This window comes from Microcebus murinus, chromosome 4 (assembly GCF_040939455.1).
Source record: "Microcebus murinus isolate Inina chromosome 4, M.murinus_Inina_mat1.0, whole genome shotgun sequence".
NCBI classification, from domain to species: Eukaryota; Metazoa; Chordata; class Mammalia; order Primates; family Cheirogaleidae; genus Microcebus; species Microcebus murinus.
Window position 1 is genome coordinate 76,030,501 of NC_134107.1, and position 19,565 is coordinate 76,050,065.

The 19,565-nt window shown below is 38.0% G+C and overlaps 2 protein-coding genes across 10 annotated transcripts in view; one reads left to right on the top strand and one right to left on the bottom strand.

The window, feature by feature from the left end:
• The window catches only part of TAF1D (TATA-box binding protein associated factor, RNA polymerase I subunit D), a 38,536-nt gene that overhangs the window by 12,407 nt on the left and 6,564 nt on the right, over positions 1–19,565 (bottom strand). For 4 of the 6 annotated variants that reach the window (XM_020286656.2, XM_020286653.2, XM_076002440.1 and 1 more), the window contains exon 1: positions 45–132. The exons of 1 other annotated variant lie outside the window; for it this stretch is intronic. The gene's annotated coding sequence lies outside the window, so the exon portion shown is untranslated. Of the gene's footprint in view, positions 1–44; positions 155–19,565 lie in introns of those variants that run through there. One more of the 6 variants, XM_012739658.3, reaches the window with a different exon arrangement.
• On the top strand, positions 61–17,802 carry BKGD (beta-keto-L-gulonate decarboxylase). 4 transcript variants are annotated; one of them, XM_012739650.3, is made up of 9 exons: positions 223–310; positions 4,294–4,442; positions 7,515–7,613; positions 10,987–11,060; positions 11,245–11,346; positions 12,333–12,509; positions 14,526–14,675; positions 15,313–15,429; positions 16,540–17,802. In XM_012739650.3, the coding sequence occupies exons 2-9, from the start codon at positions 4,388–4,390 to the stop codon at positions 16,711–16,713; spliced, it is 948 nt and encodes a 315-aa protein (XP_012595104.1). In that variant the 5' UTR covers positions 223–310; positions 4,294–4,387; the 3' UTR covers positions 16,714–17,802. The 4 variants fall into 4 exon arrangements, with proteins under 4 accessions (XP_075858557.1, XP_012595108.1, XP_012595104.1 ...); XM_012739651.3 differs by lacking the exon at positions 223–310 and adding an exon at positions 3,514–3,613; XM_076002442.1 differs by lacking the exons at positions 223–310; positions 4,294–4,442 and adding an exon at positions 61–150.

Below are 19,565 nucleotides of genomic sequence, written 5' to 3' on the forward strand. Positions count from 1 at the left end.
TAGCCGCCCGACCTCAGACCCTCAACGCGCCAACAGCCACCTACCTTCTCCAGCCGCGCGGAAGAAAAGGATGGGCCAATCTCGCGACCCAGCTAATAGTAGGGCTGAAATCTCGCGTTACAAGTTAGCTCCCCGGAAGACATGAAAGAGGTGGGAGGAAACAGGTCGCGCCGGAGGGGGAGGAGCCATTTTAATCACCGCGCGGGGGGCGTGGTCAAGGTGGGCGGGACCTCTGCGCGCTCGCCTAAAAGGGGAGGAGCTGACTGAGGTAGAGGTCGGGTTTCAGGTGTAGGATTCCGGGACCCTGTAGGTGAGTGGAGCATCCGAAAACATTTCTGCAAACAGCAAAAGGAAACTTTGAGGTCAAGCGGGCGGAATGGGTGTGAACTGCAAGGAAACAGCCTGTCAGCCCGATTTGTTTCCGGTGGTCTCGCATTTGCTGAGCTGTCTGTCGTCTGGCTTTCTAGTGCCTGGTCGGGGTGGGGTGTGTGTGTTGGGGGTGTTTTTTCATACTCTTGTTTACTTTTGCCTTCAGAAATCTCTTTTTGTGTTAAAATATTGGGGAATGCTCATACTTCGACCATGACTCCAATGCCTGACCTTTGTACTGGAGGCCAGCGTTATTACTGGGCACAACCGGTTGTCCTCCTCACCTTTGGTCTTGTTTTGGTGGCTCAGCTTTTCACTCTAAGGCTAGCCTAGGGTCTGCCTCTTAGGAGGAGTCGGTAAACTGATCTCAAGAGAAACCAGCTGGAGGTTTTTTCCTTCCAGAGTTCCCCCACCCCCCTCCCATTAGTTGCCTAACTGGTTACTGAGTTAAGATAGAACTATGTAAACTAGTTTAGTTTTGATTGGGTTTTTACCCAAAGTAATTTTTTGTTGTTGTTGTTGAGCCAGAGTGCTATGGCGTCAGCCTAGCTCACAGCAACCTCCAACTCCTGGGCTCAAGCGATCCTCCTGCCTCAGCCTCCCGAGTAGCTGGGACTACAGGCATGCGCCACCATGCCCGGCTAATTTTTTCTATATATTTTTAGTTGGCCAATTAATTTCTATTTACAGTAGAGACGGGGTCTCGCTCTTGCTCAGGCTGGTTTGGAACTCCTGACCTAGAGCAATCCTCCCGCCTCGGCCTCCCAGAGTGCTAGGATTATAGGCGTGAGCCACCGCGCTCGGCCTCCCGAAAGTAATTTTAAAAAGGGATGAACTCCAGGAGTTCGAAACCAACCTGAGCAAGAGCAAGACGCCGTCTCTACTATAAATATAAAGAAATTAATTGGCCAACTAATATATATATAGAAAAAGTTAGCCGGGCATGGTGGCGCATGCCTGTAGTCCCAGCTACTCGGGAGGCTGAGGCAGGAGGATTGCTTGAGCCCAGGAGTTTGAGGTTGCTATGAGCTAGGCTGATGCCATGGCACTCACTCTAGCCTGGGCAACAAAGCGAGACTCTGTCTCAAAAAAAAAAAAAAAGGGATAAGGCCGGGCGCTGTGGCTCACGCCTGTAATCCTAGCTCTTGGGAGGCCGAGGCGGGCGGATTGCTCAACGTCAGGAGTTCGAAACCAGCCTGAGCAAGAGTGAGACCCCGTCTCTACTATAAATAGAAAGAAATTAATTGGCCAACTGATATATATATAAAAAAAATTAGCCGGGCATGGTGGCGCATGCTTGTAGTCCCAGCTACCCGGGAGGCTGAGGCAGAAGGATCACTCGAGCCCAGGAGTTTGAGGTTGCTGTGAGCTAGGCTGACGCCACGGCACTCACTCTAGCCTAGGCAAGAAAGCCAGACTCTGTCTCAAAAAAAAAAAAAAAAGGGATAAACTCGTTTGATTTTTTTTTTTTCCTGCTTTCAGGCCTCTTTTATCATATAATAAACCAGTAAAGCTGTCTAGTTTGAATTTATAGTTAACCTCATTTTCATTTTTTCAGAGTTTACATGAGAACATTTCTAACTCTTTTCTATCACTTTTAACTCCAAAGTCTCCACACCTCCAATACACCCATAAGCAGTACATACACATACTGCCACACTGCCTGCTATGCTGTTGGCCTGCCTGAAGTTGACATTTTTAAACCAGTTATTCAAGCTGCAGCCTCTTAGTGTTGGACTTGTTTCTATTTTGGTGGGGACATAAAACAAAAAGTTACCTTCTTTTAGGGATAGTAAAGGGTATACAATTATGATATCTGAATTGTAACTTGAGTCCTTATTCCTACTACAACCAAAAATATCTAAAGTGCTTTTTTAATCCTCATTATAAATGAATGCACTATTCATTGTGCAGATTTTGAATGTTCGTAAATAAGTTAGTACCTGCTGGCTCCTGATAAAGAATGTGATAAAATGTTAACATTTGGGAAATCTAGGTGAAGAGTAAACAGGAATTATTTGTGTGCAATATCTGTCAATCCAAAATTATTTCAAAAGAAAAAGTTAAAATGTCTCATTCCTGAACAATTACTGATTATTCAACTCAAAACTATATTTAAGGTAATTGGGCTGGGTGTAGTTGCTTACACCTGTAATCCTAGCACTCTGGGAGGCCTAGATGGGAGGATTGCTTTAGGTCAGGAGTTCAAGAGCCTGAGCAAGAGCAATACCCAGTCTCTACTAAAAATAGAAAAAATTAGCTGGGCCTGGTGGTGCTTGCCTGTTCTCCCAGCTACTTGGGAGGCTGAGGCAGGAGGATCACTTGAGCCCAGGAGTTGGAGGTTGCTGTGAGTTAGGCTGACGCCATGGCACTCTAGCCCAAGCAACAGAATGAGACTCTGTCTCCACAAAAAAAAAAAAATAATAATAATTGAAGTATGATTATATAGGATATTGACCCCACTATCAACAGTTATTTATATTTTATTTGGGAGATCAGATTATGTATATTAAATAAAGAATAATAAAAGCTGGTATTTGATAAAGCACTAAAGTAAATGTATGCAATAGCATATTTGTAGAGGATATGTTGTTGGAAATTATCAAAACTAGAAACCCAGTTTCTTAGAAACCTGTGTTTCTTTGGAAAATTTAAAAAAAAATGGGGGAGATTATTTCAAATGATGTTGAGATAGAGCACGTTTTAAGCGCTAAATAAACATGTTAAATCCAGAGACTATTCAGATTAATGAGATGTTCAATTAACAATTTTTTTTTTTTGAGACAGAGTCTCACTCTGTCACCCGGGCTAGAGTGCTGTGGTGTCAGCCTCGCTCACAGCAACCTCAAACTCCTGGGCTCAAGTGATATTTCTGCCATGCAGGGCTAATTTTTCCTATATATTTTTAGTTGGCCAATTAATTCCTTTCTAGGGTCTCACTCTTGCTCGGGCTGGTTTCCAACTCTTGACCTGGAGTGATCCGCCTGACTTCTTGACCTCGAGTGATCCGCTGGCCTTGGCCTCCCAGAGTGCTAGGATTACAAGCGTGAGCCACCGCCCTGGCCCAATTAATAATTTTAATGAGAACTTCAACAATGCACTTTGAAACGCCCTTAGGAGTTTTGTCTGTATTCCTTGTGATTGGCCTGGAGTGGGATTCCCCGCCCACCTCACATTACTTTTTACTCTGCCTTCATTTTACCTCCCTCTGCTTGTGCAGTTGTTCATCAACTGAACACTTGAGGTAAGATACTAAACTCTGTGTATGTATATCTACTTATTATAAAGTATATTTAGCATGTATTTTTTAAATATCAAATTATAATTGGTTAGATTATCAGAATAATGGAACATTAAAGCTGTTTACCAAGAAAGTATGTTTATTTTTAAATGAAAATAGTTTGAAAAGGAAAAAGAAACAAAAAAAAGACAAGGAGAAAAAAGAAAAGTTTGAATTCCAAAAGCTAATCATTCCATAGAAGTTTCCATTGCTATTAGTAATTTATATTTTCTGTCATAAAAGTGATAGTCTAGGAAACTTGTTTAATTTTTAGGCTAAATGTCAAATACAGAGTAGAAAACACAAATTATTTATTATAGAAATATTTGAGAATCCTATGCATACTGTTATCTACAATGATTTAAACACTTATTCATAAACCTTAAGTACCTTCTGCTTTAAGACCTATATTCCTTATACCTTATTCAAATTCCATGTTGAATCCAGATATATGACTAAAGAAAATGAATTGTATGTGCATGTAAAGTCAGCCACTGGGGAGGCTGAGGTGGGAGGATCCCCTGAGCTCAGAAGTTTGAGATCAGCATGGGCACAATTGAGAGACTTCATATCAAAGGGGAAAAAAAAAATCTAAATGCCCTTTTGCCTTCTTCTATGACTGAAGTCTTAATGTTCACTTCCAGAGCAGCAGCTGTTCATGCTCCGGTACACTGTGAAAGTTTGTGAATAATTAACCAAGAATAGCTTATCTGTACAAACTCCTAAAGAAGAAAGAAAATGGCTATTGCTGAGTTTTCTTTTCATGTGCCAAGTCTAGCGGAGCTTGCTGGAGGTAAAAACAATATTAACTTTGGATTTTTAAAAATTATTCTAAGAAAAAAAATTTTTTAAAGATTCTAAGACATATCTATGTCTTACCACTTACCTCTTAATATATCTTATAAAAATAATACTTTTGATACAAAATTCATTTTCCATTTCAGTATCTGTTCTGTACTATTTTTGAGAAATTCTAAAATTGTGTCCCTCCAAAAAAACTAAACTCGCCATTTGTAGACCCTTGATGATACTAATTTTATAGGATGAAAATGACTACTATAGTAATCTGATATTTAAGTATGTGTGATGCCCAAAGAGTTGCACAATTTTGCTTTAACTTTTTATCAGTTACAATAGTCTTTAAAAATATAATCTGCTAAAGGCCGGGCGCGGTGGCTCACGCCTGTAATCCTAGCACTTTGGGAGGCCGAGGCGGGCGGATTGCTCAAGGTCAGGAGTTCGAAACCAGCCTGAGCGAGACCCCGTCTCTACCAAAAATAGAAATAAATTAATTGACCAACTAAAAATATATATACAAAAAATTAGCCGGGCATGGTGGCGCATGCCTGTAGTCCCAGCTACTCGGGAGGCTGAGGCAGTAGGATCGCTGAGCCCGGAGATTGAGGTTGCTGTGAGCCAGGCTGACGCCACGGCACTCACTCTAGCCTGGGCAACAAAGTGAGACTCTGTCTCAAAAAAAAAAAAAAAAAAATATATAATCTGCTATGTATTAGTCATATTCCCAATATACCACTTTTTTCCCCTCTCTCTCTATAATAGTCAGTGAACTTGCCTAGATTTCTCCTTGCATATTTTTTGTATTTTACCTGTTCAAACAAGAATTTAAGGCAGCTTCACAAGAGAAATTAAAAGGAGGGAAGATAGATTTTTAAAAAGGAAAACAAAAATAGGGACATGAAATGAAGCCAGGAGGCTGGGCATAGTAGCTCATGCCTGTAATCCTAGCACTTTGGAAGGCCTAGACAGGAGAATTTGCTTGAGGCCAGGAGTTTGAGAGCATCCTGGACAACATAGTGAGATCCTGTCTCTACAAAAAAATTTTTAAAAATTAGCTGGGCATGGTGCCACTTACCTGTCGTCCCTGTTACTCAGGAGGCTGAGGAGGGAGGATTGCTTGAGCCCAAGAGATTGAGGCTATAGTGAGCTATAATTGTGCCACTACACTCCAGCCTGGGCAACAGAGTGAGATCCTATCTCTAAAAAAGTAATGAAAAAATAAAAAATGATGCCAGCAATAGTACTAATCCAAAACTGTCAGAATACTGACCTTTATGTGACAGCCTTTCAGTTCTATTCTGGTGGTAACTATAAAACCTTCCTTTATTTTTCAGAGTGTGTCATCTTAATAGTACATCTGTGCTGATAAGAGTAAAGTCCAGAAATGTGCTCATTTTTTGTTTTGTTGTGGCTTTCCCCTTATAACCTTCTTGTTTTTATCCTAATTGAATGGTGGCTAGTAAACAGTATGTATTGCTGGTATTCTTTGACCTGTATTTCTTTTCTATCAATCTTTCTGTCTTCCCTGATCTGATAGGACAGCTAAGAATATTTTGAGTGCCTTTCTAGAAACTATTTTCACTGTGTGTTTCTGTTTGTCTTTTATATGTACAGGATATATTCAATACAAAACAGAAATGTAATATAAGTTTTCTGGCTTAAAATTTATTTTCTACTTTTACAGAAAAGCTTATAGCAAGAACTTAGTCCCTTTGTAATTGGTTAAAAAATAGCTTTTACTATATTTCCACACGCTAAATCTTAATCTGTATATCCATAAGTTTGCAGTCATTAGTCTAAGCAGATGGATTTTCTAGTCACTTTGGTGTTTGTTCTTATAGACAATATATCTGGTATGGAATATCAATATGGCTAGATTTAGGATGACTTGATGTTCTTAATCCGATTCTAAAAGATGAACTAACGGCTGGCACTACTATCAGAAATTCTGTAAGAACTTTTGATGCTTAAAAGTACATCACTCTGGCCGGGCGCGGTGGCTCACGCCTGTAATCCTAGCTCTCTGGGAGGCCGAGGCGGGCGGATCCTTTGAGTTCAGGAGTTCGAAACCAACCTGAGCAAGAGCGAGACCCCGTCTCTACTATAAATAGAAACAAATTAATTGGCCAACTAATATATATACAAAAAAATTAGCCGGGCGTGGTGGTGCATGCCTGTAGTCCCAGCTACTCGGGAGGCTGAGGCAGAAGGATCGCTTGAGCCCAGGAGTTTGAGGTTGCTGTGAGCTAGGCTGACGCCACGGCACTCACTCTAGCCTGGGCAACAAAGTGAGACTCTGTCTCAAAAAAAAAAAAAAAAGTACATCACTCTTAGATTTATAACTTTTTTTGTGTATGGCACCCTGAATGCAAATCAGATCTTGTCTGATTTATAACTGAGACACCTATGCTTTTTTACATTTTTATTGAGGTATAACATATCTACAGTAAAGTACACTAATCTTAAATGTACAGTTTGATAAATGTTAGCATATGGTTACACCCAGGTAACTACCCTTCAGATCAAAATATAAAACATATTCCAGAAAGTTACTTTATGCACTTTCCCAGTCAAAGTCTCTACCCCAAGGTAACCACTGTTCTGACTTCTGTCACTTTAGATCAGTTGCCTGTTTTTCCAATACATAAAATGAAGTCATATAACATAATGTATATTCTTTTGTTTCTGGCTTCTTTTCCTCAACAGTTTCTCTATTATCTTCATTCAAGTTGTTGCATGTGATTGCTTACTTTTTAACAGTTTAAATGTTTACATTTCAGTATGTTTTTGGAATTTGCTCCCCAAAAGGAAGGTGGTCCTCACCTGAGTGGTCTGTTTAACTTCAGTGTTTAGTCATCACTGTAGATGAGATATATGTCTTAGTCTACATTAAATCTTATTATGTCTAATAGCTAAATATATTCCTTAGACCATTGCCCTCCCACCTTTTTTTATGACACAAGTTTAGGTTGGAGGTATGACACACAGAAAAGTTGAGGGAAGATTTGATGTGTGGTAGCCAAATTTTTACCTCATGTTACATAACCTTTTTCCTTGTCTTTATTAGTTATGCAGAAAGGACTAAAAGATAACTTTGCTGATGTCCAGGTTTCTGTAGTTGATTGCCCTGACTTGACTAAGGAACCATTTAACTTTCCTGTAAAAGGTAAGCAGTTTTTGCAATTATCTTTTGTTTTTCAGTTGTAATCTTTTTCTCAAACCAGAATTATTTTTAAGGATCCTCGTAAATTACCTACAAATAAAAGATACTGTCACAATTTTTAGACTAAATTGTGCTTAATTTCTGTACTGTTTTCTGATATTGGTCAATTTCATTTTATACCCTTTGGAAAAAGAATGTGTTTTTATGTACTTCTGTAACCTTCACAGGTTATATATATTACACATTCGATAGGCTAGAATCAGTCTGGCCCAGCCGCTCACACTTGTAATCCTAACATTTTGTGAGGCTGAAACAGAATGATTGTTTGAGGCCAGGGGTTTGAGAGCAGTCTGGGTAACATAGAGACCCCATCTCTGCAAAAAAATTTTTAAATTAGCTGGGTGAATGCACATGCCTATAGTCTCAGCTACTTGGGAAGCTGAGGCAGGAGGTTCACTCAAGCTCAGGCATTGGAGGTTGCGATGAGCTATGATGATACCATGGCACTCTAGCCCACACAACAGAGGGCGACCGCTGTCTCAAAACAAAAAATAAACAATAGGCTAGAATCTTTGATATCACATTAGTTTTGTTTTTAAAGTCCTTAAACTTACTGTAACTTTTTTTTTTTTTTTTTTTTTTTTTGAGACAGAGTCTCACTTTGTTGCCTAGGCTAGAGTGAGTGCCGTGGCGTCAGCCTAGCTCACAGCAACCTCAAACTCCTGGGCTCAAGCGATCCTTCTGTCTCAGCCTCCCAAGTAGCTGGGACTACAGGCATGAGCCACGGCTAATTTTTTCTATATATATTAGTTGGCCAATTAGTTTCTTTCTATTTATAGTAGAGACGGGGTCTCGCTCTTGCTCAGGCTGGTTTCGAACTCCCGACCTCGAGCAATCCGCCCACCTCGGCCTCCCAGAGAGCTAGGATTACAGGGGTGAGCCACCGCGCCCGGCCAAACGTACTGTAACTTTTATGTTTTTATTTATTTATTCGAGACAAGAAGGAATCTTAAAATCCTTGTATTTGAATCATCTATTAAATACTTACAACCTTTAACAAATTTGCGTGGTCTCAAACTCCTGGCCTCAAGTCATCTTCCCACTTGGGCCTTCCAAAATGCTGGGATTACAAGCGTGAGCCATTGCTTTTTTAATAGCCATGCTTATTCTCCCTGCTATTTAACTAATTAAAAGTAAATGGAAGTCAGAAAACATAGAAGAAAAAGAGTTTGCTGGTCAATAACTTGTGAGTCTTTAAATTGCAATACTAAAAGCCAGATGCATATGTATATTTATATGTATGATTTTTCATAAACATAGGTACTTTGTACATGAACTAGTCTTGCTAAGGTCACCTATGACCTTAGTATGTTTACTAATATTATTTCATCTCTCTACATATTTCATACTATTTGGCCATTGCTGCCTGACATTCTCCCCTTGGTTTTGTCTCTCTCCATGGTTCACCTCTTCTTCCTTGGTGCCTTTCCTACCTCTTTCTTCCTGGTTCCTTTCTTTTTCTGGCAGGCTCATAATTATTAACATGTTCCAGAATTCTTTCCTGTGCCTCTTCTTATTTTGTATAGTCTCTCTGGGTTTTTCTATCTATTCCTGTGATGCTAATTACTACCTGTATATAACAACTTTGAAATCTGTACATCTCACCAAGCTCTCTTTTTCTTAGCTAAAGATCAGTATTTCCAGCTGCCTATAGGACATCTCCACCTATATATACTAATATATATGCTAAGGACAACTTGAGGTCAACGTGTCTAAAATTTAACTCATTACTTCATCATAGCTGCCTATTCTCCTTTCTTTGTTAAATTTCCTCTTCTCCATCTCTATAGTCACCATTACTTATCTTTTCCCTGGACTACTAAAAGAGTCCCCTAATACTTTCTCTAAACTTCAGTGTCACTATCACTTATGAGAAAGTCTTATCCATGAGTTATTTCTTCTGATTCCATGGAAAATATTTGCAAAATCCCCAATTACTAATGGAAGTTATTAGAATTTTGTACATCTACCTTCTGCATAGCTGAAAAATAGAGCAATCATATCTATTATGTATAACAATATGTTAGCATGAAACTGACAAGACTACTTTTTCTCAAACAAAAGATAAAGTGCCTTTTCCCAAATTATGTCTTAATGTTAATTAAAAATGTAAGTAGAGGCCAGGTACAGTGGCTCATACCTATAAACCCTAGCACTTTAGGAGGCCAAGGCAGGAGGGATGCTTCAGGTCAGAAGTTCAAGATCAGCCTGAGCAAGAGACCCCATCTCTACAAAAAATAGAAAAATTACCTGGGTGTGGTGGTGTGCACCTCTAGTCCCAGCTATTTGGGAGGCTAAAGTAGGTACATAGCTTAAGCCCAGGAGTTTGAGGTTACAGTGAGCTATGGTGGTGCTACTGTACGCTAGCTGAGCTGACAGAACAAGATCCTGTTTAATATATATATATATACACACACACACACACACATATACACACACATATATAAATAGAAAGCTATGAGTATCTAGTTATCTTTAATTACTTCTCATTTTTATAAACAACCTTGATAATGAACAACTTTAACGAGAGGATTTCCCAGTATGGATCTAAGAATTTATATTCTACCAGAGCAAAATATTTTAAATTAAAAAATAAGGCTGGGCGTGGTGACTCACACCTATAATCCTAGCACTCTGGGAGGCCGAGGTGGGTGGATCGCTGGAGGTCAGGAGTTCAAAACCAGCCTGAGCAAGAGCCAGACCCCCATCTCTACTAAAAATAGACAGAAATTAATTGACCAACTAAAAATGAATATAGAAAAAATTAGCCAGGCATGGTGGCACATGCCTGTAGTCCCAGCTACTCAGGAGGCTGAGGCAGTAAAATCGCTTGAGCCCAGGAGATTGAGGTGTCTGTGAGCTAGGCTGATGCCACGGCACTCACTCTAGCCTGGGCAACAAAGTGAGACTCTGTCTCAAAAAAATAAATAAATACATAAATATATAAACAAACAATTTTAGCCAAAAAAAAAAGCCACATCAGAACAGATTTTTTAAGGAATAAGGCATTGTAGACTAATTCTAGAAACCTCATCCAATGCAAACTTTGGCTGTAATTCTGGCCTTGCCCTATCATCAGCTTCATATTGCCTTTATGCCTCCAACTATATCAAGTCATGCTTGGTTATAGATACTAGAAACACAGGTAGTTAAGATAGGGGTATTAGCTACTTATGTCTTCCAACCCTGCTATTGGTTAAACTCTTTATGAGAATAGAGAAATTAATAATTTAACTCAAATTGAATTAGTGTCTTCTAGCATTTTATACTTGAATTAGATGTTTGCCTATTTTTAAGATGGTTTGTGTTTTTTTAGGCATCTGTGGGAAAACTAGAATTGCAGAAGTAGGAGGTGTGCCTTACTTATTGCCTCTTGTAAACCAAAAAAAAGTAAGTGTGCTTTTATTCTTCATATTTACATGAAGATTATAGAAGTTGAGTTGATCCCTCTGTTTATTATTAGAAGACCCATTGATTAATGTAGCAAGAAAGTGCTAATAGACTCAGTATTATTAATAATAAGTAAACCAGGGAGTTTGTATAAATTATAATTTAAATATTTTTTCGTCTACAGGTTTATGATCTGAATAAAATTGCAAAAGAAATCAAGCTGCCTGGAGCTTTTATTCTTGGAGCAGGAGCAGGTCCATTTCAGACTCTTGGGTTCAATGCTGAGGTCAGCATATATATTTTTCTTTTCTACCCTCCCCCAAAAGCACATACAGTATAATTATTTTATTTTATGAATTTGACATTTGTCTTTTTCCTTTTACTGCCAAAAAACCTACTTTCTGAGTGAATTGTAAGTGGTTGATATCATATCACTCTACAGATTAGATCCTGTTTGATACAGATTTGGTTTATAGCATATGCTCTAAGTGGTCCAACTTTAATGGAGCACTGACGTCTAGTATCAGATTTTCTCAGGATATAGGTTCAGACTGAGATAAATCCAAGGTCCTAGGTATTGTGCTAAAGGCATGGAATTATAAAAGACTTTTATTCTTAATATATCATAGGCTTCCTAGCTTCTCTATGTATGTTTGCTTTTGGTATGAACGCAGCTTTAGATCAGAAGATGAATGGAATATTTAATGATCTACCCTCTACCAGATCAAACTCTAGGAAGCTATCACAGTAGTGTGATGGTTATTTATAAAAGTTAATAGCTGTTAGTATATATACTATTAATACATACTATTACTACATAAAATATCAGTGTTTCTTCATATCTCATGAATAAGAATGAATGACCTCTTCAGTCTGCCCATTCTCTTGCAGTCTCTTCAGATGTGACCATTAGTCAGTAGTTACACAAGTTTTTTGCAGATAGGTCTTTCCTAGGAACATTAAAAGGAAAGTTCTTTGCAGAAACATTAATATAATTTGCCTAGTGTTCAAGACAGAAAAAATGTTTAAAATTTAAAATTAGGTAACGTAAAGCAAATGTTACAATGTTATAAATACACTGTAAGAAATACTGTAAACAATTTATAAAATGTTTTTCCAAGTTTTTGCATATAAATTAATATTACATATTTTATGTGTTCATATTAGGACTTGAAAACGTCTTAAAGTGATGAAGTATTTTGTAACATTATTCAAGATATTCTCTTGGTGTAGAGATACTAAGATTGACTAATTACCTTGCTTTCTTTTCAGTTTATGCCAGTTATTCAAACAGAAAGTGAACACAAACCTCCTGTGAATGGAAGTTACTTTGCCCGTGTTAATCCTGCAGATGGAGGGTGCCTACTACAGAAATACAGTGAGAAACACCATGATTTTGGGTGTGCATTACTGGCTAATCTTTTTGCCAGTGAGGGCCAACCTGGCAAGGTGATTTTGTTCATAAAAATACAATATTCTCTCAATGTTCTCAGATAGCTAAAACTTTGAACTTTTTTTGGTCCCCAAATATAATCTTCCTTCAGACCTACCTAAGTGAAAGTTCTTTAAATAACTCAATTATGGCCTGGCACAATGGTCTATTCCTGTAATCCCAATGGTTTGGGAGGCTGAAGTGGAAGGATCACTCCAGGCAGGAGTTCAAGACCAGCCTAGGCAACATAGTGAGACACCACCTGTAAAATAAAATAAAATGAAATGAAGGCATAGTGGCATACACCTGTAGTCCCAGCTACTCAGGAGGCCAAGGTGGGAGGATCATTCAATCTCAGGAGTTCCAAACTCCACTGAGCTATGATCATGCCACTGCCCTCCAGCCTGGGCAACAGAGCAAGACATTGTCTCTAAAAAAAGAAAAAGCCAATTATGAAAAATTCAGAGAGTACTACAGGCAGAGCAAAAGTCGTCTTTAAAACTGAGGTTAAAGAATTAGTAAGAAATACCTTTTTCTGAGTAACTAAAACGTAACAATATTAATTTGGGGAATGAATTAGTCACTTATATCAGCAGTCCCCAACCTTTTTGGCATCAGGGACTGGTTTCGTGGAAGACAAATTTTCTGTGGACAGGCGTTAGGGGAATGGTTTTAGTATGATTCAAGCACATTACATTTATTCTGCAGTCAAACTTCTCTGCTAATGATAATGTGTATTTGCAGCCACTCCCCAGCGCTAGCATCACTGCCTCAGCTCCACCTCAGATCATTAGGCATTAGAATCTCAAAAGGAGCACAAAACCTAGATCCCTCGCATGCGCGGTTTACAGTAGGGTTCATGCTCCTATGAGACTCTAATGTCGCTGCTGATCTGACAGGAGACAGAGCTTATGTAGTGATGCAAGTGATGGGGAGCAGCTGTATATACAGATGAAGCTTTACTAACTCACCCACCACTCACCTGCTGCTGTGCAGCCCAGTTCCTAACAGTACCGGCGCTGGTCCATGTTCTGGGGGTTGGGGCCCACAGACTTATATGAACCATGCAGCTAAAATAAATAATGGTTTACTTATAGGTAATAAATAAGTAAATTGTTTATTTCTGACTGATTACACGTTGTCCTAGATAGAAATAGTGGTAGCAAAAACGTGTAGCAAAAAACGTACAGCAAGACCAGGTGCAATGGTTCACACTTGTAATCCTAGCACTCTAGGAGGCTTAAGCAGGAGGATTGCTTGAGGCCAGGAATTTGAGACCAGCCTGAGCAAGAATAAGACCCCATCTCTACAACAAATAGAAAAATTAACTAGGTGTGGTGGTACATGCCTGTAATCACAGCTACTCCAGAGAGCAGGAGCATCTCTTGAGCTCAGGAGTTGAGGTTGCAGTGAGCTATGATGACACCACTGCACTCTAACCGGGGCAACAAGGTCAGACTCTGTCTCCAAAAAAAAAAGTATAGCAAGAAGGAAGAAAAAAATTAATGTTTCACTTCATATTTACTTCCTGTTAGTATGCAAAAATATAATTTCAATGTTAGCATTTGTGAGGACTCTCCAATTTTATCAGCTACTTTGAGATATGAGATCAAGAAGTCAAAATACCTAATAGAGATAACAGTCTAGAATTTAAGGGAAATGAGAAAATGTAATCCTTTCCCTCTAACCCCCATTTATAGGAGGTTAATCCCGTTAAGCCAGGGAATTCTCAACCTTTTACCACCTTAACACATATGTTAAGAAAGTCTCCAAAGTTCAGTGTAGGACTAATTTATGACTCTCTCAGTGCAAGAAAGCATGAATGACACTGTTAGGGTAAATTATATATAACTGATGTGTGTGTTTGTGTAATTGATCGAGACAAGATTGAGACCCCTCAACTCAGATCTGAGAGCTCTAAGCAAAGAAGAGAATATTTACTTGATGGCATTAAATTATATAATGTTTCACTTTGGTATTTATATAAAAATATGCAGCTTAGCCAATGGTATACATATTTATATCCTCTGTAGGTCATTGAGGTGAAAGCCAAAAGAAGAACTGGACCACTTAACTTTGTGACTTCTATGAGACAGACTCTGGAAAAACATTATGGAGATAAGCCTGTAGGGATGGGAGGTACTTTCATAGTTCAGAAAGGAAAAGTGAAGTCTCACATTATGGTAAGAGCCTGTGTGTGTGTGCATGTGCTGAAGATCCTAGGATTTGTAAATATATGTTGGGAATTCTACCTTTAAGGATACCATAACAAATCCTTTCATTATGATTATCTTACTTTAAAATTTAAATGACAAACCATACTGTAAGTCATATTGTGATATAATGTCTAGCTAGAGTTCTTTTTTCATGTTACTATATTAGAACTTTTTTTTCAATGTATTTGTTTTTAAGATCAAGATAAATTCAAAGTAAGCCTTAAAAACTGCTTACTATTTTCATTGCCAAAATCCCAAACTCAATACATATAGAATTTGCTATTAAGATGGTTGTGCTTTTGAGGAAAGAAAAATTCATTACAAAGATTATAATCTTATAGGCTAAATATATGTTTATAAGACATTAAGGATGGAATACTATATTAAGCTAGACCCAGAGCATTCAGGACTTTATAATTTTTGATAGATGAATGAATGAAAATTGTTTTGGCTATTCAAGGTCCAAAAATAGTCAATAGAATGTATAAGAAAGTTTAAAATGTTTAACTTAAAGAAATTATATATTTTTAAAAATTTTATTTCTCAATAATATTCAGTATGTTTACCTGTTTAACAATTTTTTAAAAACAATCTCCTATTGTAGCCTGCAGAATTTTCTTCCTGCCCCTTGAACTCAGATGAAGACGTGAATAAATGGTTACATTTTTATGAGATGAAGGCTCCTTTGGTTTGTCTACCAGTTTTTGTCTCCAAAGACCCAGTAAGTCTGTGTGTCTTTTATATTGTACTATATTACAATGATAATGCTTGATATTTAGAATATTATTTTAGAATTAGGTACTTTTGTGTTATATTTAATAGTTATTTAAGAACTAGGATCATCTCTAGAATTATTTTGAAAGGTAAGGGAGCAGCAGGTGACTCACCACCCTATGAGTTAGGCAGAGCAGATTTTATATTGACACCCTTGCAGTCCTAGCTATTTGAGAGGCTGAGGCAGAAGGATCACTTGAGCCCAGGAGTTTAAGACCAACCTGGGCAAGCAACATAGCAAGACCCCAGTCTCAAAGAAAAAAAAAAATCACAGAATCACAACTGTTAAATAAAATTCAGGTCCTCTATTATCTTATTTGGTGTTCATTATATTCAAATATTATACACTAGAAAAAATATTATAATATAGACCAATTCAAAGAAAATATCTACTAAAATACTAATGGTATCTTATTTTGATCCAGTGATTATATGTCTAGGATTTTATCCTTAAATATAGACGTAATTATGTAAAATGATTAGTTAAAAAGTTATTCATGACAGTGTTGTTATAGTAGAGCAAAAGAATTGGAAATAATGTAAATGTCAGTTAGGAAGAGTTATGTACATATAATAGAAAACACCATGTTAGGTGTAAAAGAAGGAGGAAGCTCTTTTATGATCCGATATACAAAATCTCCAAATATCATCTTAAGTAGAAGGAAAAAAAAAGCTCTGACCAGGTGCTGTGGCTCATGTTTATAATCCCAGCACTTTGGAAGGCTAAGGCAGGAAGATCACTTGAGGCCAGGAGTTCAAAACCAGCCTGGGCAACATAAGGTGACCCTCCCACCCCTCTACAAAAAATATTTAAAAATTAGCGGGACCTCGTGGTATGTGCCTGTAGTCCTAGCTGCAGTAGGATTAGTTGAGGCCAGGAATTCAAGGTTATAGTGAGGTATGATCATACCACTGCACTACAGCCTTTGCAACAGAGCAAGATGCTGTCTTTATTTTTTTTTAAAAAAAGCTCTATACAGAAAAGTATATACAGAGTGCTACAATTTGAGTAAAAAAAATAAATATTTGAGTACTAACAAATTGTTTGTTGTCCTAGGGTTATGATTTGAGACTGGAGCACACGCATTTTTTTAGTCATCATGGAGAAGGTGGACACTACCATTATGATACTACCCCAGATATAGTGGAATATCTTGGATACTTCTTACCTGCAGAGTTTCTTTATCGTATTGATCAACCAAAAGAGACCCATACAATTGGACGAGATTAAATCATCTGATACTCATTTAGAAAAAGAAGTAAGGTTAATTGATTAACTCACTAATTGACTATATTAACTCACTTATAAAATCTAACAGAAATTATCTTACTACTTAAACTCCACTTTTTATTGGCTTTCAAAATGAAGGGAATATATTAACATTCTTTGTTATTTCATAGATCTGTCTGAAAGAGATTATTGGGAACAAAGATACCTAATTAAGATGTTCTTTAATTTTTCCTACATTTATTGAACCAACTTCATTGTTTTTTGTAGTAGGAGCAAGATCAATCTTATGTTTATATCTTTAAATGTAAACATGATCAGGAATCATGTAATTATTCCTACTATGTAGTAATAATAACTTACATTTGTATGACATTATTAAATTTTTCAAATTAGTCTCACAACTTATAAGTAGATATTTCTGAGTATTAGAAAAATCAAGTGTTTAGAAATGTTCAGTGAGCTCCAGCCTGGACAACAGAGATTCCATCTCTTAAAAAAGAAAGAAAAAAATGTTGATAGTTGTTGAATCCTTGTATTGGATTTTAAATAACCATTCTAGAAATCAGAGTATACTATTTTTATAGAACAAAGTGGCAAGGGGGAGCCTTTCACCCTTTTGGGGAAGTTAAAACAGATTCAGAAGTTTGCAGTTTGCCTTTCACAGACATTAGCAATTCGTGGTGTTAGCCATGATTCCTCCCCTTGTTTGGATTGCCAATTAGAAGCAGTTTGTACCTTGCTGGTTATTTGCAAGAAGAAAAGGGAAAAGAAACAGCATCAAAATACAACATTGAAGTGAACATACTGCTAAAAATGACCACTGTCCTCTGTGAAATATAAAATTACACTCTTACTGATTGTAATGGCTGAAATTTTCCTCAATGTTCCTCTATAATCATTAACCAGAAATCAACTCTCTAGTCTTACTAATGGCAACCTTGCTAATGTACAAGATGCAGGAGCTCTTTGGTACAATATTTTTGATGGTTTATTTTGGATGTTAGCTATGTCTTATGAGCATAAATTCCTAAATATTTTTGAATAAGCACTATTTTGAAGCAAAAAATAATAAAAATGTTCATGATATGATATTGTTTCTTTTTAATATCTTAACTCCAGACAAAAATAATATTCTTTCATTTAACAAATAATGTATTAAATACCTGTCCTGTCCTCTGGGATGTAAACTCCATGAGGGTGAGGGCAAAGGCTGTGATCGGCACTGTAGCACTAGTGCCTTTCACAGTCCCTGGCCAGAGTAGGCACTTGGATGATGGTGCCAGGCATTTCACTAGATACTGGGGATCTATCTAGTAGGGAAAGACTATAAATAAAGACATAATGTCTGGTGGTATTAAGTGTGATAAAGAGAAAGTGAGGATGAACTGTAAGGAAGGATACTGTTCTGTTGTGGCCATTCCACACTGAGACATGATACACTCTCCACACCAAATTTGATTTAGATGTCATGACTAATGAAGTTACACTCCAAGAGGGTATGAAAGGATTTGTTACTCACATCATGCAGCTTTCTGAGGAAAGCAGGGCAGCCTCTAAGGTCCAAAAATGGCTTAAGAGAACAAGGAAAGGAGATTGGTTTGCAGTCTTTATGGTGGTTGGGGGGAAGGGCCAGGGTGAGGATTCCTTCATGCAGTTTGAATTTCCCATGATGTGAAAGGCGGCAGCAACCAGGCTGTCTTAGCTTGCCAAAATACGGGACAGAAGGAGAAAGGGTTGGGGTAAGGCTTAAAACCTGTCATCAAGAATGGAATCAGACTTTTGATTACAGATTTCAGATCTGATTTCAGATGTGAGAATCTAATGAAGTCCTACACATCTTCCCCTGACTACAGATACAAATACTGCCTTTATTCTTCATTTTCCAAAGTGGGGCGCATGAACAGCAAGTGCACAGGACATTCCAAGGAGTGAGGGAATATTATTAGAACATCTATTTACATATTTTATTTCTTCCTTTTTAATTTTCTAGTTTTGTGTACCTTTCTTAGGGGTTTCAGTTCAAATTTCAAAAAGCTTGGAAATCAGATACATTCACACTAATAGAGATAGGGAAAAAAAAATCAAAATGCTCTTCCTGCTCTCACACACTAAATACAGTACAGAATGCTTGTGACCATATGTATGTGGTTTCTTTCCCACAAACCATGAAGTTCTCCAGCAGACACCAGCTGGGTGTCCTATAATTTAATTCAATTCCCTAGCTATTTACCTGGACATAGCATCAGATTCCACAGGCTAATGGTTCAGTCTCCCTCCCCCGAGACTGTAGTCAACTTTAGATGCCAATCACAATCCCCCGGTTGTGACTTGTGCTTCTGACTAACCTGCTAATAAACTGCAATTTCCACACCCATTTCTTCAAGTTTAATTTGCTAGAGGAGATCACAGAATTCAGAGAAACTCTTACATTTCTCAGTTTATTAATAAGAGACATAATAAAGGATGAGATGAACAGCCAGATGGAAGAGATGCATCGGGAGAGGCATGTGGGAAGATGTGTGGAGCTTCCACACCCTCTCTGGGTACTGCCACACGTTCAAACCCTTTTCGTTTGGGTTTTTATTGGGGCTTCCTTATTGTAGTCAATATTGATTAAATCATTGGCCAGTGGTGATCAGCTCAACTTTCAGCCCCTCTCCCGTCCCTGGAAAGTTCCAACTCTTTAATCATGATTCCAACTCTTTAATCACATGGTTGGTTCCCCTGGCAAGCAGCCCCCAACCAGCCATCCAGGAGCCCCAACCAGCAGTCATTTCATTAGCACAGAAAAAGACACTTGTCACTCAGGAGATTCTCAGGGTTTTTAGGAGCTGTGTGCCAGGAAACGGGGA